Genomic DNA, 23,343 nt, shown 5'->3' on the forward strand with positions numbered 1-23,343 from the left:
TACTAATGTATAAGGTATACCTAGCATAAATTCAGCAAATTCGCCAATACTTGCAGCTGCAAAATTAAACTTATCGAGAAGTTTGTGGTGATGTTTGTTGGCTGTCATTTATCAAATTAAAGTGCGTATAATGTATGTCGACAGACGTCTGCAGTCTCAACCATTCCGGATAAGATTTCGCACCTCTGTTTGCACAAATAATTCATACGCTACTCCTTGTGCCACCACATGTCATTTTATCTATTCCATCCTGCGGAATAAACAAAAAATTGTCGCCAAAACCAGCAGAACTGTTAGCTGAGAGCTGAGGTTATCGGACCAGCAGGGTCTGAAAAGATATACCATTAATTTTGATTTTAAGTTGTCGTCCATTCGCCAATAGTTTATTTATTTTAAGGAATATTTTACATCTCATGGGTGACCTTAAATTAGAACGATATGCATTAGCCCTAAATCGCAATTATAAAAGGATGTGCAAAAACTTGAAATTATAAAATCTTTTTGGGCGCCAGTGACGCACTATTCGGGAGCTTCCAGCAAAGAAGCAACGCCGGTAGTAATATCCTTTCAGATAGTAACACAGAATTAGAAATATCTTTTTTGTTACGAATATTGTTTGAGAATATGTGTTTGCAAATCGTCGATCTGTTGTACCAAATGCGAGCCGATCTACAAAAATGAATAGATAAATTAATTACAGACACAGACGATCAATGACCTTTTGAGAAACAGCACTTATTGAATAAAGGTTGCCGATAACCGCAATGTCGGCATTTTGAGATAAAGGTCAATCGGTTAACCGTGAAACAAATGAACGGTATAGACAATATTCCGATTAATCTATTGTTTTAGTGAACTAACGGACAATGATGACTGCCGCACTGGCCTGCCTGCATAAAAGAATTTATCAAAGCTGCCTACGTTTGAGAGGGCAATTAAATTTGCACAAGCTAGATAAATTAAACCTGTAAATGTCGATTAAAACTGACTTTCGCAAACAATAAGCAAAATTAATTTTAGGTTGCAATTTGCAGTAAAGGTACATAACATGTTTCTCGTTCCTTGACTGTGAAATATAAACCGCCGCTCGATCAGCACGAGTATAATTCAAATGCACTGGCTGGACCAATTTTGATCCCAAAATGAGTGCTCCATAGACTCTACCGTGGTCAATTTAACGGGAAGCTGGAAAGGGTGCGCAGCTTGTTGAAAACAACCGTTGTTTTTTTCATGCTGACTAAATCTGTCTTGTGCATAAATAAGCTGCAAAGAAAACGTTTACGGATTTGGTTAGAATGACTGCTGTTAACTTAGTATCAAAAATAATAAACTGGCAACAATGGCGCCGATATACCGGTCCTTCTGCTAATTATCGGATAAAATTCATTACTTTATCAGATACGTTTATCTATTTGGTCTTAGTATTTCCGATGTTAAAGCTACCTCACTGTATGACGACTTTGGGGAACTTAAATGACATACAATGACGATGATAACGGCATTTATGGTGTTTATTTTACGATGAAACCCATTTCATGACTATCTTGTGCTGTTTACCAAAAGCGTCTACAAAGAATTAGTTCGCTCTTTTACAATACCAGAGATAAAACCAGATTATTAGTTTTATATTTCATTTCTACAGAAACCGACACTCAGCGAACTCCGTATATAAGCGTGCCCACGCAGTGGCGTTGCATTGCGGTTTGGAACATGTTCGCAAATAGCTTTTTACTCTTCGAGTTGCATTCCCAAATTTAGTTCGCTCAGCCTCGAAAATTTTAAATAACATTGTTTACATTTCCGTATTGTTTATTCCCTGACCTCTTAAGGTAAAATTTACGGAAGTGCTTCATAGCCGTAATACTACTAAACCCAGTTTGTTTAGTAATATTATGGCATAGCGTATATTTTGCATCAAATTTTATAGGTAGTATTGATATGCCGCAACGTGGTAGTCGATCACATTTCACAACCGTGTACACCTCACATCAACACGTTGATCAAACGCGAACGCTTGCTCAATTTTAACTATGCGCGGTAATGATTCTAAACATTTTGCCACAAAATAGATGGACAGTTTTAATTTGCGCCAATTTTTTTAGCATAAAGCTGCGTAATTGTTATATGAATACTAATCATCTGTGCCAGGACTTTGGCCCCTCTCCTTTGAGGCAAAGGATCTCGGCTTCTACTTTACCAATTTTGCTGCTTTAAAGTACATCAGAATTCTCTCAATGTGGCGGTGGATCATAGATTGTTGATTTTTTGCTAAAATCATTTGGCTACGTCCAGTGGTCAGTCGTAAGCTTGTTACCATGGACACGATAAGAAATGCATACACATCTAACCCGACCTGACCCAGCGGAACACTAGCATTCTAGCAGTATCTTTGCTCGTATTTTAGTACAGTACAAAGTATCAGCGTAAACTATGTGTAAATAACTTCTGTACACTATTTAGCCAGTCCGTGTTGCGATAAACATAAGTATGTTCATTACGAGTATGTAAGAAAACGAAAAGCAAAGCATCTTTGTGTGTAATACTGATAGTACTTACGTAAAGTATGTAGGCAGGTCACTGAAAACTATAATATCGCTCATTCTGATTGTTTCTTTAGTTTTACCGGCATAATACATAAAACTGTAGAAATTAAAGCATTGCAGTTAATAATGGTCGTACAAGCCAATATTCATCCGTGCTCAGCTTGTTATACGTTATACGTGGGCCACGTTGAGCCGCGTTTCGCCACTTACTGATAATTCTGCATAATACTGTTGTAGAATGTCGGCGTTTTCGGTCAGTTGTACAGTACTCAGTAGTGTTGTACACGGGCATACTAATGTAAAGACTAAAGAGTATACCCACGCTTAACCGATAAACTTCAGCGTAAGACAGAAGTGGCGGCATATCTCATGTTATTTACGTAGGAAAATTAATTCCAATTATATGACAAAGAGCAAGATAATCTAATAGTGCAGGAGAGAAAGACAATTGTCGAACGGTAACGTTTGATATTCTTCTTTGATAGACAGAGCGAGACCGCAGCTACTAAAATATTATATTATCGTTTGATTGTCTTTGCGGCACGTGCCAAAATACGGGCATTACTCCCTTAGAATCGGCAAGTGATGAGTAGCTTTAAACTCTTTAAAAAGCACTTATTTGTCTTCCAGTCGCCATTTTAACTACAGTACATAAATCGCCTTATCCTTATCCAAACACTTCTTGTCATCCTTCAAACAAAACCGACCAAAGGTTTGTTTGCACTGCCTCGCTGCTGACTGACTGGCAAACCTCGTCTTCGCACCTCGAAAACAAAGGAGGCAATGAATTATATTTTATCATTTTCCGGTCATCCCGGAGTTGAAGCCATTTGCGGCATACTTAGTAATCTCCACACAATTTTATTTTCGACGATAATTAGAATACAACAAATGCGTCGATGACATGACATACAATGCTATTTGCATTAATGCTGCGCGGCCGCTACAATAAGCAAAATGAAGCCAGCAGGATTACGCAAGTCATGCCTGTATACCGCGCAGGCAAATTACTGCATGATTAAGTAAATTTGAAATTCTACTTGTTATCCTAACATGCAACGAATCCATTTTCATATAAACTAAAAAAAAACTGCACATGTGAAGGATTTCATACTGTAGATTAACAACATGGCACTAATAAGTCAGAACGCTGACTTTTTTTACTTCATGAGTACGATAATTAGTTTTATTTTGTGACCGACCACATCAAATTAAAAAGCGACAGATAATAACAACTTTTTAAGAATTTTCCAGGTCAACGCTTGAACGAACTGTAAAAAGACTTATTTTGTCATTTCATATTTTTGCAGTCCGTAAGTACATTTTCTATACTTTTGCCACGGTATAGACCGATTAGATATAGACATGTATTATTATATATATATTTATATATGCACTTTTTTCCTTTTAATATGCCTTTAATTTGCGTCAGTAATTTACTTTGACAAGAAATGCTACATAAAATTTTGAACCAACTTCTTAGCTAAACTTATTTGGTCGAACCGATTATTTTGTAGGCTAAATTTGTTTAGAAACACCAAGATAACTGCAATAAAGAAAGTTTGAACGTCTGCCAAAAGTGTGGTCCAGATTTTAATTTAGGTCATTTAACAGTATACAACGATAAGTAGTCGTCAGCGCTTCATGATATCCCTGGACGAGTGCGGACAGTTTGCCGACATTCTCTGAACGTTTGCGGCAATAAACCGCGATAATCGGCGAAATGTGTCGCATCGTCCACACGAAGAATCTTAATTAATGACAAGGTTCCGAAACTGGACTGTTATTCCATTGACTTTGTTGGTCATTAGCAACGGTGCGATAAGAATGCGGCCCAGGTCAATCTGCTAATGACCAGAATTTTCTTGTAGTTAAAATTACGCTTAATTGTCCAAATCTTATATGGTGCCCTTTAGAGACCAGTTGTACTGTGACGTGCATCCGCTGTCTGCGTTAAACGACGCTAGCGCTGTGCAATCAAGACTTTAAAATCACACATCACTCAGAATGTCTCAAACAGAGATAAATAATACTTACCGCTAATTTCCTTTGCCGGATTCTTATTGGTGCTTTGCCGCTTATCTTATCGGTAAACGTGGCGGAGACGAGCGCCCAAATGATCAATGCAAACACCGTCGCCCTGGCAAGTGACCTCGGGCTGCATATAAACTCATCTTCTTTTGACGCGGCTGAGTTAGTCACATTTCATGTGTGAAAAGTTGACAGTTTATCAAAAGCTGAAAAATGGCTCCTGTGTTTAAAACCGCTGGATATCTTGAGAATCGGTTGTCTGCAGATCGAGGTAAATTAGAATTCCCACAGGAAGTTGCGTTAGCGCTCTGCAATGTATTACTTAATGCAGTACTGTTTCCGATACTGTATACAGCCTTAAATTGCACAGCATAATTAGCTTGATTTTCAAAGTACATTTATAAGCAAATAAAGTATCTTAAAACCATTGCCCATTTCATAATTAAAGGCTATTATTTGGCAACTTTATGTTTCCTTATGTTTGCGCAAAATTATTTATATTGGGAAGATCCAACAGCGTATTAGTTAAGTTAATTATGTGCGTACCGTAACTGGTGTTATCATCAGCAATTTTAACTGCGTGCATTTGATTTATTTAAAATACGCTTGAAACTATGAAATCTGATTTTATGATATTATGATAATCATGCTAATTATAGATCAATAACTATCAAATCACATTTCAACATAAACTAAACGCGTGTACTATGCATTAATATCGAACGCATCAGAGTGGCAGTGTATCAAGCAAAGCTGAAAACCTATAATCTTTTAATTAATAATTAACGATATATGTAATAGCAGTACAGAGCTTTCAATTTCCATAGACCGCAAAGATAGCCAAGGATATTCAGCCTCCGATTCCGAAGACAACGATAGCCAACGCGAATATGACCCCGTTGACCTTTCGGAATCCAACCTGAAAAAGCGCCGCGGCAACCTTCCGAAGGAAGCCGTGAAAGTGTTACGCTGTTGGCTATACGAACATCGCTACAATGCCTATCCATCCGATGCGGAGAAAGCCGAACTAGCCAAACGGGCCAATCTAACCGTCCTCCAAGTGTGCAACTGGTTTATCAATGCCAGACGCAGAATACTACCGGAAATGATCACACAAGAAGGCTTTGATCCACGTGATTTCACCATCAGTCGTAAGAACGGCCGCACACGTCGTCTTCTGCCGGAACTGCAGGCGCGGCTGATGCACGAAAGTCGGAAACGGCTGCAGCTGTACAGTCAGTACGCACCGGTACACGCCCCTCTTCCCACGCATCCCGTGCGCCCCACGCCCTTGCCGGGATGGTATTTTCCCACGTGGAACTCCATGTATTCCGCTGCATCTCTGAGTGTCCCCTGGCATCCGTTGAACAGTCTAACGTCAACAGCCGATTTATCCTATCGACAGGCTATTGCACACCATTGAGTATGCAGTTTTGTCTTACGATTAATAACCTCATAATGCACGTATCGCACCTATTCTCATCTCATTCTATATTCTTTTTGTTATTGCGCTAATCGTATGATACGGCATCTTTTGATGACATCAGCTATCAGGTACAAACGTTAACGCTCAGTATAAGGCATGTGGTAATATAAAGTTTTAAATTTGAACTTAGCTGAAAAATTGTTTGTACATGTCGGAGTGCGATACCCGTATACAGCCGAAGCACCGCCTTGTATATATTTGTAATAATAAAAATGCATTCAAATCGTGGCCGATGATCAATTTGAATTGCAATCTAAACTTGTTTTAATGGCTTGATAAAGAAGGAGTTTGAGTATGCACAACCTTTGAAAAGCAACATAATTTAAGAGCAATTGGCGAATTTGGCGTATATATAGCAGCACATAGGGACGATTACAACCTAAAGTATGTCGCCTAATTTAATTTTTCTTGAATACCGAAAAGTCATAGAATGATTTCGCTACGTCGCATTATTCTTTCGTAGTTTTTAACATAGCAACCGTACAAGTATCGATAGCGTTAGAAATATAACCGTACGTATATTGGCATTTAGTTGCAAACGCTACTAGCAACAAGCGTTATGGTAAAAAATAATTGTGCAAGAACAGTTTTCAAAATGATCACATCCAAAGCAGCTGTTTATAATAAGTTTAATTAGCGCGCAATAGAACTGGTACAGGTTTCTTAGGCTTCTTATGTTTTTTAGGTCTCTTAGATTTCTTAGGTACGCCCCAAAAGGGAAGGAGTAGCCCCAAAAAAACAAATTGTTACCATGGGCCCCCATAGACATACATGGTAAATGCATTGTCTGTTCGCGGACCGTTCGGAAAAACCGAGACAGACCGCGGCCTTCGGCATCGGCACGTTACAAAGTATTGAAAATTTTAAAAACATGTGCAAAAATTAATCGCAGTCAATCCCACCAGCGTGATCGGTATACCCCGTATTCTTTCATATACGATATTTCTTAGGTTTCTTAGGTTTCTTAGGTTTTCTTAGGTATTCTCAGGTTTCTTAGGTATTCTTAGGTTTCTTAGGTTTCTTAGATTTCTTTGGTTTCTTAGTTTTCTTAGGTTTCTTAGGCTTTCTTAGGGTTTCTCAAGTTTTCATAGATTTTCTCTTTCTTAGTTTTCTTAGCGGCTGGGACCAATGCGATCAACCGTTGCGAAGTGTGCATTGCGTAATAAACTTGCGCCGCAAAAGTTTGTGTACGGATGTAGATCCCGTAAACTGGTTATATGAATACTAAACATCTCTTGCAGCCCTTCGGCCTCTCCTGGTTGTAACGCATGATCTCCGCTTCTACTCACTCGATTTTTCTGCTTCAAATTGCACAAGAATCCTCCCAGTGCGGGGAGTGTTCTTAGACTTTTGACCTTTCGGCTTCGCGATCGCGGTAAGCCCAGTGGTCACTGAAAAGCTTGTTACCATGGATGCCATAGGGCTAAGATGGGCAGCTCTGTTGCCACGGACATGATAAATCAGAACAAGAAAAATTTTTGGCTTCGCCTCTGCGTTTCTTGTGCTCCCCTGGCTGAGTGAACACTTTACAAATCACCTCGCCCACTGATAAACCACTACAGTAGCTTCTCAGATTCGATAGAATTCAGTAGAATAAGCAGAAACTTAGCAGCTGAGCCATGAACCAAAAAACTTTAGGGGCAAAAGGTCAATACTCCACGATTCTCACCGCAGGCAACCATCCTGAATAAGTAGCTGTCTGGCTTTGCCATTCTGACTTTGCACCACAATCCAACACATGCAGATACGACGTAATTTTAAATAGTCGTTAGCCAATATTCATCCGTGCTCATCTTGTTTTCTACATCCGTAACCACGTATACACGATTGATAATGTAGCCAATGTTTGGGCGAACGGCTGAACCGATTTCGACGCGGCCAAGTGCGTTAAATTCGTCTCAACGGCGCGAATGTTCTTAAGCTATTGCGCCATCGATACGCCCCAAAAGGGAAGGAGTAGCGCCGAAAAACAAATTGTTGCCATGGGCCCCCATAGACATACATGGTAAATATATTGTCTGTTTGCGGATCGTTCGGAAAAACCGAGACAGACCGCGGCCTTCGGCATCGGCACGTTACAAAGTATTGAAAATTTAAGAAACTTGTGCAAAAATTAATCGCAGTCAATCCCACCAGCGTGATCGGTATACGATATTTCTTAGATATTCTTAGGTTTCTCAGGTTTCTTAAGTTTCTTAGATTTCTTGGGTTTCTTTGTTTTCTTAGGTTTCTTAGGCTTTCTTAGGGTTTCTCAAGTTTTCTTAGATTTTCTCTTTCTTAGTTTTTTCAGTTTTCTTAGCGGCTGGGACCAATGCAATCAACCGTTGCGAAGTTTGCATTGCGTAACAAACTTGCGCCGCAAAAGTTTGTGTACGGATGGAGATCCCGTAAACTGGTTATATGAATACTAAACATCTCTTGCAGACCTTCGGCCTCTCCTGATTGTAACGCATGATCTCCGCTTCTATTCACTCGATTTTTCTGTTTCAAATTGCACAAGAATCCTCCCAGTGCGGAGAGTGTTCTTAGACCCTTGACCTTTCGCCATCGCGATCGCGGTAGGCCCAGTGGTCACTGAAAAGCTTGTTACCATGGATGCCATAGGGCTAAGATGGGCAGCTCTGTTGCCACGGGCATGATAAATCTGAACAAGAAAAACTTTTGGCTTCGCCTCTGCGTTTCTTGTGCTCCCCTGGCTGAGTAAACACTTTAAAAATCACCTCGCCCACTGATAAGCCACTACAGTAGCTTCTCAGATTCAATAGAATTCAGTAGAATAAGCAAAAACGTAGCAGCTGAGTCATGAACCAAAAAACTTTAAGTGCAAAAGGTCAATACTTCACGATTCTCACCGCAGGCAACCATCCTGAATAAGTAGCTGTCTGGCTTTGCCATTCTGACTTTGCACCACAATCCAACACATGCAGACGCGACGTAATTTTAAATAGTCGTTAGACAATATTCATCCGTGCTCATCTTGTTATCTACATCCGTAACCACGTATACACGATTGATAATGTAGCCAATGTTTGGGCGAACGGCTGAACCGATTTCGACGCGGCCAAGTGCGTTAAATTCGTCTCAACGGCGCGAATGTTCTTACGCTATTGCGCCATCGATACGCCCCAAAAGGGAAGGAGTAGCCCCAAAAAACAAATTGTTGCCATGGGCCCCCATAGACATACATGGTAAATACATTGTCTGTTTGCGGACCGTTCGGAAAAACCGAGACAGATCGCGGCCTTCGGCATCGGCACGTTCCAAAGTATTGAAAATTTAAAAAACATGTGCAAAAATTAATCTCAGTCAATCCCACCAGCGTGATCGGTATACCTCGTATTCTTTCATATACGTACGATATTTCTTAGATATCTTAGGGGCGCCCTATCATTTTGGCCACCATTCATTTTGGCCACCATTTATTTCGGCCACCATTCATTTTGGCCACCACTGATTTTAGTACCGCGTTCGATTGTCAGCTAATACGAGTACATACATTCATTACGCTGTGAGCCTGTGATCCAGCAATGTTTCCTCAATAAATAAAACATAATAAAAATAAACACAAGAAAACATAAGGAAAACAAGTAAATTTAATAACATAAACCTAAAATAGTAAACACACCAAAAAACCGAGGGCAAGAAAACCTAAGAAACCTAAGAATAACCTAAGAAACTTAAGAAAACCTAAGAAGACCTAAGAAACCTAAGAAAACCTAAGAAAACAAAAAAACAAAAATCGAACGCGGTAACCAAATCAGTGGTGGCCGAAATGAATGGTGGCCGAAATGAATGGTGGCCAAAATGAATGGTGGCCAAAATGAATGGACACGATCTTAGGTTTCTTAGGTTTTCTTAGGTTTCTTAGGTTTCTTAGATTTCTTAGATTTCTTAGGTTTTCTTAGGTATTCTCAGGTTTCTTAGGTATTCTTAGATATTCTTAGGTTTCTCAGGTTTCTTAAGTTTCTCAGGTTTTTTAGATTTCTTGGATTTCTTTGTTTTCTTAGGTTTCTTAGGCTTTCTTAGGGTTTCTCAAGTTTTCTTAGATTCCTCTTTCTTAGTTTTCGTAGCTTTCTTAGCGGCTAGGACCAATGCAATCAACCGTTGCGAAGTGTGCATAGCGTAACAAGCTTGCGCCGCAAAAGTTTGTGTACGAATGTAGATCCCGTAGGCTGGTTATATGAATACTAACTACGTAACCAGGGTCCTCGACACTTTGCCGTTGTAACCAATTTTCTCGCGTTCCACACATCCAATTTGCCCGCTCTAAAGTGCTACAGAATCCTCTCAGTGTCGAGAGTGTTCCTGCGTCATCAGTTTTCTGGAAAGCCCAGTACCCACAGTCCAGTGGTCACTCAAAAGCTTGTTACCATGGTGGCCATTAGCTTAACATGGGCTAACTGTAAATCCCCAGATTGTTACTATGTGTTGTTATATCGAATTGCCATTGAAATTAGCGAACTGCGAATAAGCAAAATAACAGGTACTGCTCACGCCTGTTTATTTTGTTCGTGCCTCCTTAACGTAATAGACATCGTGCCATTATTTAATACATATACAGTTAACCTTTATACATGCTCGAAATCCTAAGACATTATTCATCCGTGCTGGGCTTGTTAACGGAGTATCTATTCAGTGACCTTCCGGTGCATAAGCAGCCATAAGCAACGTGATTAATCGCGTAAATGCAAAATTCTTTCCATTCTTCGAAAAAATGCAATTAGCTTTGCATAATTTTGTTACAGATTACAGAATTTCACTCTGTTATTATCATGAATGAGTACACGAAATAGGATTTACAGTAACAGACGAAATACACAGTTGCTCAGATGTGCATGTTTTGTTTAGATATGTCATCGTATGTGGTACACTCATCCTGCTAAATAATAAAACTTAGAACTTTGAGTCGTGGACAGTACTATACAAATAAGCGAAAATTAAACGAAACTTATTTTTATTGCAAATGTTATAATGGTCACTGGCAAATGACTTGTAAAACTAAAAAGTTCTATATCCATTCCCAACTCTCAAAAAATATCACTGCCAAACCATTCAAAAAACTTCTCACATGTGGTTTCGTTCTAAACATGGAACCGAGTTAGAATCTTATCAATAAAAAAGAACGACAGCAGCAAAACCGTAAAATAAAAGAGAAAACCATCACCCAATTTGGATTTTGTTGAAGTTATCAGGCATTGTCAGGAGATAAATTAGCGAGAACACCGCATCGACGTCATAAACTTCAAACTTCGTCCTCGTTCTCCTCCACGTCGATATCATTCAGTCGGTATGTCTCAATACAGTCCAGTATCCACGACGGCATTATGTATACTCCTCCGTGATCCAGAAGATCTTGACTCACTGCCGGCTCATCCTGAACAATGAAATAGCGACAGTTATATATCTTCGCATCACTTCGAGCATGAGGTAGTCCGTCCCCTTTCTTCATGCTGCGCTTGGTCGGTTCGCGGGCCAACAGTTCCCCTCCACCCAGCTTAATCAGTTCTTTGTATTCTTTAACCATGTTAGCATTTTTGAAGTCGCCTTTGAAAAAGAACGAGCAGTTCTGGAACAATTTCTGTTCCTGCAAGAAAAACAAGCGAAGACGCATATCAACGAAGAATTAAGAAGCGAAACCATGTCAGGCGTAAAATAATACATAATAAATTACAGAAATCCTAAATCAGCCACCATGACCTTTAACGAATAAGGCATAATAAGACACGTTAACTAATAAGCCATAATTTCCTGCGCAATGAAGGACAGATTTTACGAAACTCAATAACGTTTAAAGGTTGACTTGGCCTTAACGAAATATACCCCGTCCTCCAGACTTGTTCGCGCTCGAGCTGGTCCACCTTTTTCACCATTGCTAACCATGCCCTTGACCTCATATTTCTTTGGCTCTAACAGCTGGTTGTTCTTCTGGGAATCAGTTAGCCCTAAAAAATCACAATTACAAAACACCGAAGAGGGAAATTCACGTAATAATTTCAGTGAAAATATCGCGTGACTTGCATTTTGAAGCAACGATCCAACACCCAGAAAGCACCGCCTTCAACAGCTTGATTGTGCGCTTGGGAAGCTTGGATGCTTCTTCCAAGGTGACCACGTAATACTGAGCGCCCTCCTTAAAATCCCGATAGAAGTGGCATCCGAAATCGTCCGCAACTTTCTCGAAAGATGTAATGATAGCCGGATCCACAGTCGTAGAACAGCACACAATATCAGTGACATCACCATCGTTCGATTTCGACGCTTTTGATTTTGCATCCACTTTCGGAGATTTTTTCGGTTTTTCAGTCGACGCACTTTCTGATTTGCGTTTCCCCTGTCGACTGTTTGATTCGCTCGGAAATTTGGCTACCGGGACCGCCAAACTAATACGCGATTTTCGTGGATCTGCTTCCTTTTTGGATGTTTTACTGCCTTCACTGGTAGTCTCTTTGGTAGATGCATCACCATTATTGTCGTCACCTTTCTTCGAGGTTCGGGGCGCAGCTTTTTTCTGAATCACCTTACTAGATGGCTGTTCAGTATGGGCATCCGTCGATTTCGTGTTACGTTCGGCAGCCTGGCTTCGGCGTGGAGGACGCTTATTTGTAGTTGGCACAGGATCGTCCTCAGTAAATTCATAGTCAGTTTTGGATTCTTTTCGGCTTGCAGAAGCACTCTTATCGTCACGTTCGTCGTCTGAAATCTCCGAAGCTGCACCCTTCTTAGCAGTTCCTCGACCTTTGACGGAGAGATTCTTTGCGACAGATACAGATGGGCGGGATTTCGTAGTCAGTTTTTCCTCAGCCGCACTTTTCGACGAACGTGGCTTACTAACTTTAACTTCTTTCGCCTGAGGCTCCAGTGATTTCTAAAAATTACCAAGTTCAAAAATCACCAGTCACTGAGTTGGTTATTTAATATTCACCTAGTTTGATTACTTAGCAAGTAAACCGATCTCTCGAAGGTACAATTTTTGAAGTACTTCATCTCAACTGTAACATACAGCATACCGTAGTGTAGTTTTCCCTTCTTACTAACCTCCGCCGCCACATTTTTCGCAGCACTATTGCCAGATGGTTCCTCTTCGTCATTTTTCTTCTGTATATCATTCAGCGTCTCCTTAGCGGTTCGTTGGGCGCTGCCCTTATTAACTTTTTCGCCATGTCCTTTCGCCGATTTTTTACTGGCCACCTGCTTTTTCACTGTGGTAGTCTCAGAATCAGACAGAACTTCCTCCACATTACTCAGTTTCTTCTGCGGGATGCTCTTCATGGCCGCCACTTTTGTTTTGACAGTGCCCATTTCTTCCTTGTCTGAATGATCAGATTGCTCCGCTTCGTCAGACTGTGCAGCTTTTCGCCCTTTCGGAGCAACGCCTTTCTTGGTCACGGACGACGCAGCAGCGCGACTACCCCGAGCTGAGCTAGTGGAAGGCTGAACATCCGTATCCATCTCCTCCGATTCGCTCGCCTTGTTCTTGGCCAATCGACTCCCCGGTCGTCCCAGTCCCAGTGTCTTCGTCCGCGGCTTGGAAACATTAGTGAGACTATCCTCCCCATTATCCGATTCCTCTTTTTCAATGATTTTCAACGAGCCTTTGGCAGATTTGGCAGTGCTGTCATCCTCACTCGCCGAGTCATCACTCTGTCCTTTTTTCTCTTTCGGTGATTCCTTGGCAGCATTCACGGCCTTCTTAACAGCGCTGGATCGCGGTGCGGCATACGTCTGGCGTTTCTTGGCTGAAAACATTTCCTCCTCCGACACATGACCATTTGTGGCGTTAGATGAAGGTTCAGTGTCTTTAAGGCCAGAAATGTTGGTTTTTTTCACGCCAGACGATGTTTTTTCGATAGCGCCCACTGGTGAACCATTTTGCACAACTGGAGACTTTTCGTGAGTGCTGACATCAGCCACTTTATCGCCGTTAACCAGAGGCTTTTCTGCTGATTTTGGCTCATGAACAACTGTCATCTTTGCTGGAACAGGAACCTTAAAAATGTCAGGCTTATTCAAACGCATCTTATCGCGGATCTTCCCCATCAAATTAATGGAATCTTGGATCGCTTCCATTTCTTCCTTAAACTGACGTAGAAAATTGGTAAACTGATCCCCGGTGATTTTATGCACACCAATCGACAACTGCTCGATGAGAATTTCTGTCGATCTGCGAAAAAGGGAAAAACATAGAAAATACAACACAATGAAAAATAAATAATGTAAATAACGAATTAATATTATACGCTTTAAAATCGATGCATGTAATAAAGCGTAAAAAATATTTATAATTTATTATTATTAACTATTTATTTCCAAGGCTTCAATGCCAATATGCCACTAACGTCAAGAATTCGGGAATTTTGCTGAAAGGCTCCTTGATAGCCGCCAAAAGATCTTGTGTTTCCTGAATTTCAATGGTATCGCGAATCATCCCCGGTGACTCGGGCTGATGAAGGACCGAGTCGTCGCTTTTATGACCGCCATTTGTCAACTTGAGCGCTGTCTTCTCCTGGGTCGTATCGGGGAGCTCGGAAATATCCATAGGCACACCGGATTGAACGGTTGTGTTCTTGGAGGTATTGTGCAGATCAGGAGTGGGCCGCTTGAGCGTTGTGCTGGGCTTATCGTCAAACATGTCCATATCGCTGGCTTCGAGGTCCTCGGTGGGTTTGACGAACATCTTGTCTGAGTCAAAGCTGTCGCGGGTCTGCTTCTCTGTTTCGTCAGAATCAACTTCCATGTCTGCAAATGTTCAGGCTTTTATTCAATAACGAATACTACAATGATCGTATTCGTTAATGATCGTATTCCGGGTTACAACCCGGAAAGTCACGTTTCAAACGCCTCTCTGCCTGTGTTTTGAAGTCTGCAATATTTTTATTCTCACGTAGCTCTAGACAGATGCCATTGTTTACAAACACCCCAACAAGCACATTAACAAACCTGAAGTGAATCCGCAGTGCGGAGGGAACAAAAGCAGTTCAACTTGAATCAGTAAAGAAAAAGGAAGAAAAAATACAGTTACACAAAGATATTAAAACTGGAAAAAAGGGAATTTCTGACGATGAAAATAAAAAAGACACAACATGACAAATCAGTTTTGTGTGAGGTCTTCCTGAGTTGAGCGGGAAATGCAAACTTTCTTTGAACGGCAAACGGTAGTAAATGGTGCGCTCTACGCAATTAGAAACTTCTTGTTCAGGGGCTGCTGTACGCTGCTTACTACTTACTGTCAAAAATTAAGCTTTCTTTTGATTTAATTTGGTTCCGAAAACAGTCTCCAAATTCAAATATTCTGCAGTGCAAACTGAGAAACTGTCAATTTCATATTCAGTTTTTCTGATTTTTTAAGTACATAGTTTTTGTTCTTCTTTATCGGTATTGGTTGCTTCCATCAAGATAACAGCTACATATCAATTTATCAACATACTTCCAAAGTTTCAACATTAGATTAGAACTGAGAGTGCCAAGCTTGCACTTGTACCTTGAAATTTTCTGCGTTCTCTATGCAATACATTTTATGCAGGGGAATCGGGATTATCTGTATAATACTTACCTGCGAAAGGTCACGAAATGGGATCAGTAAGGCCCCTAGCTTACGCAATATATTATCTGGATAATCGCAAAATTTTAAACATAATAATGTGCCATTACATAAAGTCGAAAAGCTTATCAAATAATTAATACTTACAGTTACATCAGTTACATGTTTACTGATTTCGTCATTTACCGTTTATACAAGTTCAATTCGTCGGTACTTTCCGGCATAATCCGCTACCCTTCTCTTGTTCTGGTAAATTAATAAGCTTACAATTAGTTCAGGGTCCTTAAATTAAATTGCTGCATTACCATTTACGTGTTTTACCGAAGCGTTGAACGTGACAAAAAAGCATATGCCTTTTCTCCAGGTTTATTGACTTTATTCCAAACACCGTAACAGTTCCGTGATGCAGTACCATGCAGCAGAAATGAATATTTCGTAGAAGTGCTTTACTTCTGTACGATAATGATATAAAACACAACGAATGTCGGAATAGAATGAGTGCGGTATGACTTTTTATGTTTTTCTTCTACCGAAAAGCCGTTTCTGTTGCATGGCAGGCAGTAATTCCGAATCACAACCACCGAGAAACATTTAATTTAACTGCATCCAAAAAAAGTATCAAATATGGCGGCTTCATTAATAAAGTTGATCCATAAAAAACGAAAAATTACCCTTGTTGATAGGGTCCCTTTGGAGTCTCGAAGGGTTTGGTTTTGAGTGGAGGCGGCGGAAAGTGGATTGGTCGCTTCACCCTAAACCTTTGCCGGGAATGATTTTCACATTCTCCTTTCCATACATCATCGCTGTCCGGTTGATATTCCCTTGTAAGCTGGTCAAGTTTGTCCAGTGGGCAGTAAACATCGCATTCTGGATGCTTCAGGACGATGGGATCTTTGCTGGTGAAATCATCTTCAGTTGTGCTACAAGTACGTCCGATATTAAAGAATAAAATATTTTGGTATATACAGAGTAAATTGGGCCGCCCCAGTATAATCCGATTATGTAACTGCGCGCTAAAATTCAAAGCACTTACTCGTTTTTATGAAGAATTCTCACGGTGTTGTCATTGTAGAGCTCAAAAAGCAGCATATTCTACCAATAAACCAAATTGTGTATTTTTTTAAAAATATTATTGAAGCAGCAATGTGCAATCGAAGAATTTAAACATGAGGCAGTGTTCATACGTACGGCATAGAGCGGGATATGGGCTACGGGATTTCTGAGGTCATAATCATATAAATCCAAGCAAGATAACAAACCTCCGATCGAATTGTCATGCTGAAAATCAAATTATAGCCATATACATTACCAGGGTGGTACATATATAGTACATACTTCGTAGTTTGTAGCAATCGTACTTCTGCTGTTCATTTGGGCTCAAACGGTTATTCTCTAGCTTACCGATGCGTAGGCGTAGGCTTTGTATTCTTTCATTACTTTGGTGACATTGTTAATTTTATTCCGGAAACTCGTAATAAAGTGTCGTAGAAGTTTTCCTGCGTTAACGCGCGCTCGCTGAACATCTCCATTCCCACCGACCCAAACATGGAATCTGGACCACAGATACGAAATGCAATCTATCGCTACCGAAGTCGCACGCTTATATGCGACAGCGTAAGGCAAGTCAGGTTTACCGAAGGTTGTCTAGATATTGGATCTTATCGTAGACCTCATCTGTAACCCATTCTGGAAGTTTCACACCGTTGTATTTTTGGCAACGCAGAACATCAGACACTTCTTCCAAGCCTTTCTGTACGCGCATGTTAGGTTCTCCGCTTTGACGTCGAACGTGATCTAAAAACTCCTACAGAAACACGCTATAGGTCAAGTTTCTATTAAATTACACGAGTATGGTGAACTGCACACGCACCGTAGTTAATTTGTTTAGTAAATTTTACGTAAGTAATATTTTGCGACAATGTATATTTGATGAGGTATACAGCTGCTGAGTTGGTGGACAATAATTGGTGCGATCGTTGAGTTCGAAATTATACGAGATAATGTGAATAAGGGTGGTTTCTACATAAAATATCTAAACAATAAAATTATATGAAAATAATGTGGACGTACACGCTATAGGTCAAGTTTCTATTAAATTACACGAGTATGGTGAACTGCACACGAAAATAATGTGGATATACTACAGTACATAATTATTTAACTGAGATAGGGTAAATGTTGGTGATCAGCGCATTTCCTGCGCTGATGGTGAGATAAAATTGCACTAACTTTATGTTCAAACTCAATGGTGTCGAAAATTTTCTGTAGATCCGGCCGTCCGCGGTACGCTTTGTCATCAATGCGTTCGCAGTCAGTTTCGCCCAGCAAAGTGGGGTCATCCGCCAGTCGCACCGGGAAAGGTCGCCACAGTTTTCCTAATGCGGTATTGGCCCAGACATCGGTGGCAGCTGGCGGAAACCAGCCAGCCATGTTGGCCATGGCGCTCTGAATTGTGCGGTCATAGTTGGTAGCTCTGACATAAATCTGGCATAAAAACGACAACCTTAATTAACGATCGACTAATCCTTATGAAATATATCGTAGAAACTGCTGTTCAACCTCTTTAACGGCACGCTTTGGGTTGATGTATCCATCGTACCTACACATTATAAACAAACATATTGGGCCATAATAGACCAAAATAATAATTATTTTGGTCCATAATTATAAGAATAATTATTTTTTGATTGAATGATGTTATTTGTTAACTGTAATATGTGTTTAGTACCGCTGACGAAGGTAGCTTCCCAGCTTGTAATGCTGCTGAACGCCGCGAGGGGTCAAGCTGCTGAATCCGGATGGCCAAACCGATTCTCCGTGGGGATCGTTCTTATATGTATATGCGGTTGCTCGATATCCATGGCGAAAAATCTGGATGCAGCAATAAGCAGCTTTCAGTTTACAAGTTAGGTACTACCAAACAATTCAAAACATGTTCCAAGTTTTACCGCAATCAAAAATTTCAAATTTTTTCCAACTTTTTCTAGCCCAGCGGTTTCGCCTACTAACAGCACCGCTATTGCAGCTACAAGTAAGCCGGCCGCAAGTCGCGCCATGGTCAGATGTCGCGCAGCTACGCTTAGTACCGACGATTTAATCCGCAACAAACTGAAAACGAACTTTAAAGGTATAGTCTGCTTTTATACGTTTACACAATCTTATGGTTACTTATTTGCCAAAAAACCAGATGGCTGTAACAGATAATTGATTTAAAATTTACGTTAACATGGTGACCTTTGATCATGCATGTAGTTCAAGGCAGCTTTGCAGGAAAGAAATTATTGCATGCACTGGTATACATTGATTCTAGTATCGTGATTTTAATACCAAAACTACAAACTATACTTGTTTATGGAATGTGCCTTTAGTTTCTGCAGCATGAATTTTGAAGTTACGCAGTTCATGAAATTCATAGGCAATAGCCACCTAAATAACAATATGCAGTAGCTCTAGCGCGGGTACATTATTACTTTCCTGGTTAAAATAAAGTACGTACAGTAATTACATGGAGTTTTGTAAAGGTGACTTGGGGTTTTGTACAACTCAATACTCGTACAGACGCAATCATTATACATATGTAGCTTAAAGATTTTAAATGAAAGCCTGCTTCGCCCTGTTTTGTTTATTTCATTGTAATCTTGTACCTAGGTCGCAATTGTAAACTTGTTTTCTAAGTCAGAAGCGTGTATTGTACGGGCTACATGTGCGGCTTTTTTCCTTTTATGTCAACATCCAAATCTTGCAATTAACAGCATTAAAACTGCGCAAGCTAAAAGGGTTAGAATTGTCTCATCAAGATTTCAAGCCCGTCAAAACAGTTCAATCTAGTACAGTAAATGTGGAAATTTGTGAAAAATTTACTGAGGAATCCTCACTGGGCGTTTCACAGGGAATCTTCTTCGGGATTTGTCCTCACATTCCGTCTCCCATTCCTGTGTTGTTGGCAAATAATCTTTGGTCAGCTCCACCAGTTTTGTAAGAGGACAGCGCACATCGCATTTAGCGTGCTTCAGAACGATTGGGTCCGTGTTCTCGAAGTTATTTTCTGTCGTACTAAGACAAAGAGCGCATGCAGCGCGTTAAAAAGAAGGGTATATATTTACGTAATATATGCATTATATGCGTACATAATTATGTATATATTGTACATTCTATAACGATGTAGGACGATGCATACATTTTTAAAGAACTAATTTCTTATAAACTTTTGAAACTACAATGAGAACAGGGGCACCAAAATAGACAGCTTATTCTGACCTCCGGGCGTAGCTTGCGTTTAGTATTCGAAAAAATATACTACTTTCGGTTATTTTTATCGTGAAGTTCGACGAAACGCTTCTGAGTTCATCTATCATCTATAAACTACCGGCATGTATAACTATGAGTACTTGTACTTATATCTATATGACTATATTCACTGTCAGTGTAGCTTACGATTAATACGAGTATAATTATATGATGCAGTTAACATAAGAGATTGCACTTACTCATTCTTGTGAAGGATGCGAACGGTATTATCTTTGTAAAGCTCAAACATCAATGTATTCTGTAAAATAATCAAAATTATAGATAAGACTCATAAGAGTAACATTATATCCGTCAATATTCTCAATTGTAAAATTAATAATTTTCTAGTTAGTTGTCAACTTGTCACCATCAAGTTTTTCGATCGTACCGCATATAAGGGGATCGCCATGTTTTTTTCTATATTGGTCAGGCCGTAGTCGTATAAATCCAAAACAGAAAGCAATCCACCAACGGAGTTATCGTGCTGTCAAAAGTAAAATTAAAATTTCCCAAATAACTTGATCTAATTATGTAGGTCTGAATAAATTCTGGCCATGAAATATTCAGAAAGTTTTTCTATTTTGGATTCCTATATTAAGCAAGCCAAATTTCTAGTATAATATAAGACAAAAACATTCAGTTTACATCGTGATACACACAAGTGCATTACATGCAGCCAACACCCTAGCTTACCGATGCAAAAACATAAGCTTTGCGCTTTTGCAAATCTTTTGCATTCTTGGTTTTGTTTGCGAACAAATCCATAAAGTATTTGAAGAGTTTTCCACCGTTAACTCGCGTTCGCTCGACGTCGCCATTGCCACCCACCCATATGTGGAATCTGCAAATAAATACAAATTCATCCCAAACACGGGTAATACAGCTTTGTACAACAACATTTGCGCGTAGATCTATCCGTTAAAATCAGTCAACAAAAAATTTCTGATTGCTCGATATTACCGCAGGTTGTCCAGATACTGGATCTTGTTGTATACATCTGGTGTGACCCAGGCTGGCAGCCTTATACCAGCGTACTTCTGGCAGCGCAGAACATCTGACACTTGTTCCAAACCTTTGGCTACCGTCATAGTGCTTTCGCCGCTGTTTCTGCGAACCATGTCCAGGAATTCCTGTAGGAAATTCAGCAGTTGCAAGATATTGTTAAGTGACCTTTTCGTCGTCTGTCATATAATATGGCGGAATACGAACTTTGTGTTCTTTCTCAATGGCGTCGAAAATCTTTTGCAGATCTGGTCTGTACGGTCGCTTATCGATGACCTCACAGTCAGTCTCCCCGAGCAATGCAGGATCGCTGGACATTCGCACCGGGAAGGGTCTCCATGCTTTGGCCAAAGGAGTTTTGTCCCAGACTTCGTTTTTTGTGGGCGGAAACCAGCCCGCCATATTGGCTGCGGCACTTTGCAAGGTGCGATCATAGTTGGTGGATTGCGTATAAACCTGTGTTTATATACATAACATAAGCACTCAAGACGTTAATTTTTTATGCAGTTCTTGCAAAAATTATTGTGAGATGTGATATACCGTATATAGGACCGATATGAGATTACCTCGCGAATAGCGCGTTCCTTATCGATGTAGCCTAAAGGAATATGCATACCCCTTGTGAAATTAGGTGGCTTACATCATAATTATACGGACGCTACCGGGTTTAGTTACCGTCGTATCGCTTAGCCAAGTATTTGCCCAGCTTGTAATGCTGGAGCGTTCCTCCGGTTGTCAAACTACTAAAGCCACCAGGCCACACTTTTTCTCCATACGGGTCGTTCTTGTAGGTATACGCGGTTGCTCGATATCCATGGCGAAAGATCTTAAAATTTGCAAATCAACGCTTTTATGACAATCATTGTGCATGACTTGTTGCTCTTGAGATACTCGTATAATAACAATATTGTAGTGCAGTAGTGAATTAATGTCACGCGAACGCACCTTTTATTGTTCTGATTGTATCTGTCAGATACAAATAAACTCTAGATCGATAGAATATCCATTCATTGTCAGTGATCTAATTTTAAAAACAGTTTACAGTCATATGAATTTTGCCATCAACAAATAATATGAAGTGATTTTCCTTTTGTTTTTAGTTTCTCAACGTTTCCCATTACTACAACATTATCTGCTTGTATTACATAGCAATGCCACACCTGCATAATATTCCATTACGTCACCTTTTAATTACGAGCTTACCACAATTAAGAACTGGAGATCATTGGTGTTCACTTTCTCCAAGGCATGGCTCGCAACCACGAATAAGCCGGCAATGGCCACAGCTAGCAAAAAAGGGCGATACATATTGCTTATTGTCTGAGCGGCTTATTCTTGTTGATTGTTCCTACACGGAACTACAATTCTAAGAGCGCACCTGTTGGGCGCAAAAAAAGTGGCTGCACTGGCACGCTTAATGGTGAAAATTGTGCGTTTATATACTGCTCCACATATGGACCATCCGTGTTTCGCTGGATTAAGATGACAACGGGCATCATCATTAAACTTATGCCAAGTAACCACTAATAACCGGAATCTAGGCACATGTTTACAGTATTGTACAACGTTGGCTCACCATCATTTTATGGCATTCACTGCATTATTAGCGATATGTGATTAAATTGAGTCACCCGATGGCCTAGAATTCCCATATGCACAAAAATACTTCTTTGTACGGCAGTGAACAGCGAAAGTTTAGAAAGCTCTCATTGTAGTTTTGAACTTTTAATACTTCGTGCAAAATTTTTAGCTTACCGCTTTGTAATGTGTTTCTGTATATATTGTATGTGCAGGTTCATGTGTATACAAGGCTGTTTTTAGCGGTTACAGATAATATATGCACATTATATTATAATGTACTGTACCAGAAATGCACCAGAAATATATTATAATGTACCAGAAATGCCGGAAATCCCGATCACTTGCAGATAGACAGTTTTATGGTTTAATTTCTGTCGACCAGGTCCATTTGTGCAAAACCCTGCTTAATGTTTGTAAGAACTAAGAACTTTATTTAACGCTCTGGCGTTTTCAAAATCTACCCCATACTAAACTGTTAATATAATCGAACTCCAAGAAAATCCCAACCCGTGATATTACAAAATACTACACGAAGATGATCCTTGTATTTAGATCTGAAGTATGCAAATTAAAAGTATTAAATTGTGTATCTGCAGAGTATCTACGAGTATTGCTAGATATTCATTGGCCGGAGCTGTTGTTTTATCGATGGTAACTTTTAATGGGTTTCTGTTTGGCGATGCGTGCCGGCGAAATGCAGCAGATGGACGTAAAGATTTACATGTTTTATTATCATTGCCTCAAGTGTTTTCTCATTAAATTCAACCATAAGTTTTTCAACAAACATTTACAACGTCTTGTCGCATGGGCAAACACGATGTCCAGGCATTTACGTCTGTCGATCATCCATTAGAACGACTGGTACAAGTCGCATA

General features: G+C 40.0%; 4 protein-coding genes across 4 annotated transcripts; 1 reads left to right on the forward strand and 3 right to left on the reverse strand.

Annotated features, from left to right (window-relative positions):
• The first annotated feature begins 4,727 nt into the window (after positions 1-4,727).
• LOC129597991 (homeobox protein TGIF1-like) lies at positions 4,728-6,285 on the forward strand. Its single transcript, XM_055495714.1, has 2 exons — positions 4,728-4,845; positions 5,402-6,285. The coding sequence occupies exons 1-2, from the start codon at positions 4,788-4,790 to the stop codon at positions 5,995-5,997; spliced, it is 654 nt and encodes a 217-aa protein (XP_055351689.1). The 5' UTR covers positions 4,728-4,787; the 3' UTR covers positions 5,998-6,285.
• Positions 6,286-11,003: 4,718 nt separating this feature from the next.
• On the reverse strand, positions 11,004-15,281 carry LOC129597938 (neurofilament heavy polypeptide-like). The gene is made up of 6 exons (XM_055495640.1): positions 14,998-15,281; positions 14,397-14,796; positions 13,096-14,221; positions 12,079-12,925; positions 11,881-12,002; positions 11,004-11,644 (listed from the first exon to the last, which is right to left on the reverse strand). The coding sequence occupies exons 2-6, from the start codon at positions 14,792-14,794 to the stop codon at positions 11,303-11,305; spliced, it is 2,835 nt and encodes a 944-aa protein (XP_055351615.1). The 5' UTR covers positions 14,795-14,796; positions 14,998-15,281; the 3' UTR covers positions 11,004-11,302.
• Positions 15,282-16,169: 888 nt separating this feature from the next.
• On the reverse strand, positions 16,170-18,715 carry LOC129597960 (prostatic acid phosphatase-like). Its single transcript, XM_055495672.1, has 9 exons — positions 18,547-18,715; positions 18,327-18,469; positions 18,158-18,197; positions 17,828-18,082; positions 17,233-17,402; positions 17,000-17,150; positions 16,787-16,876; positions 16,632-16,690; positions 16,170-16,518 (listed from the first exon to the last, which is right to left on the reverse strand). Exons 1-9 carry the CDS (start codon positions 18,652-18,654, stop codon positions 16,266-16,268), a joined length of 1,269 nt encoding a protein of 422 aa, XP_055351647.1. The 5' UTR covers positions 18,655-18,715; the 3' UTR covers positions 16,170-16,265.
• A 490-nt stretch (positions 18,716-19,205) lies between these two features.
• On the reverse strand, positions 19,206-22,269 carry LOC129597966 (prostatic acid phosphatase-like). The gene is made up of 9 exons (XM_055495681.1): positions 22,091-22,269; positions 21,563-21,713; positions 21,454-21,485; positions 21,095-21,343; positions 20,846-21,015; positions 20,579-20,726; positions 20,274-20,369; positions 20,086-20,144; positions 19,206-19,651 (listed from the first exon to the last, which is right to left on the reverse strand). The coding sequence occupies exons 1-9, from the start codon at positions 22,193-22,195 to the stop codon at positions 19,456-19,458; spliced, it is 1,206 nt and encodes a 401-aa protein (XP_055351656.1). The 5' UTR covers positions 22,196-22,269; the 3' UTR covers positions 19,206-19,455.
• Positions 22,270-23,343: the final 1,074 nt, after the last annotated feature.

This window comes from Paramacrobiotus metropolitanus, unplaced genomic scaffold (genome assembly GCF_019649055.1).
Source record: "Paramacrobiotus metropolitanus isolate TYO unplaced genomic scaffold, Prichtersi_v1.0 Parri_scaffold0000112, whole genome shotgun sequence".
Lineage (NCBI taxonomy): Eukaryota > Metazoa > Tardigrada > Eutardigrada > Parachela > Macrobiotidae > Paramacrobiotus > Paramacrobiotus metropolitanus.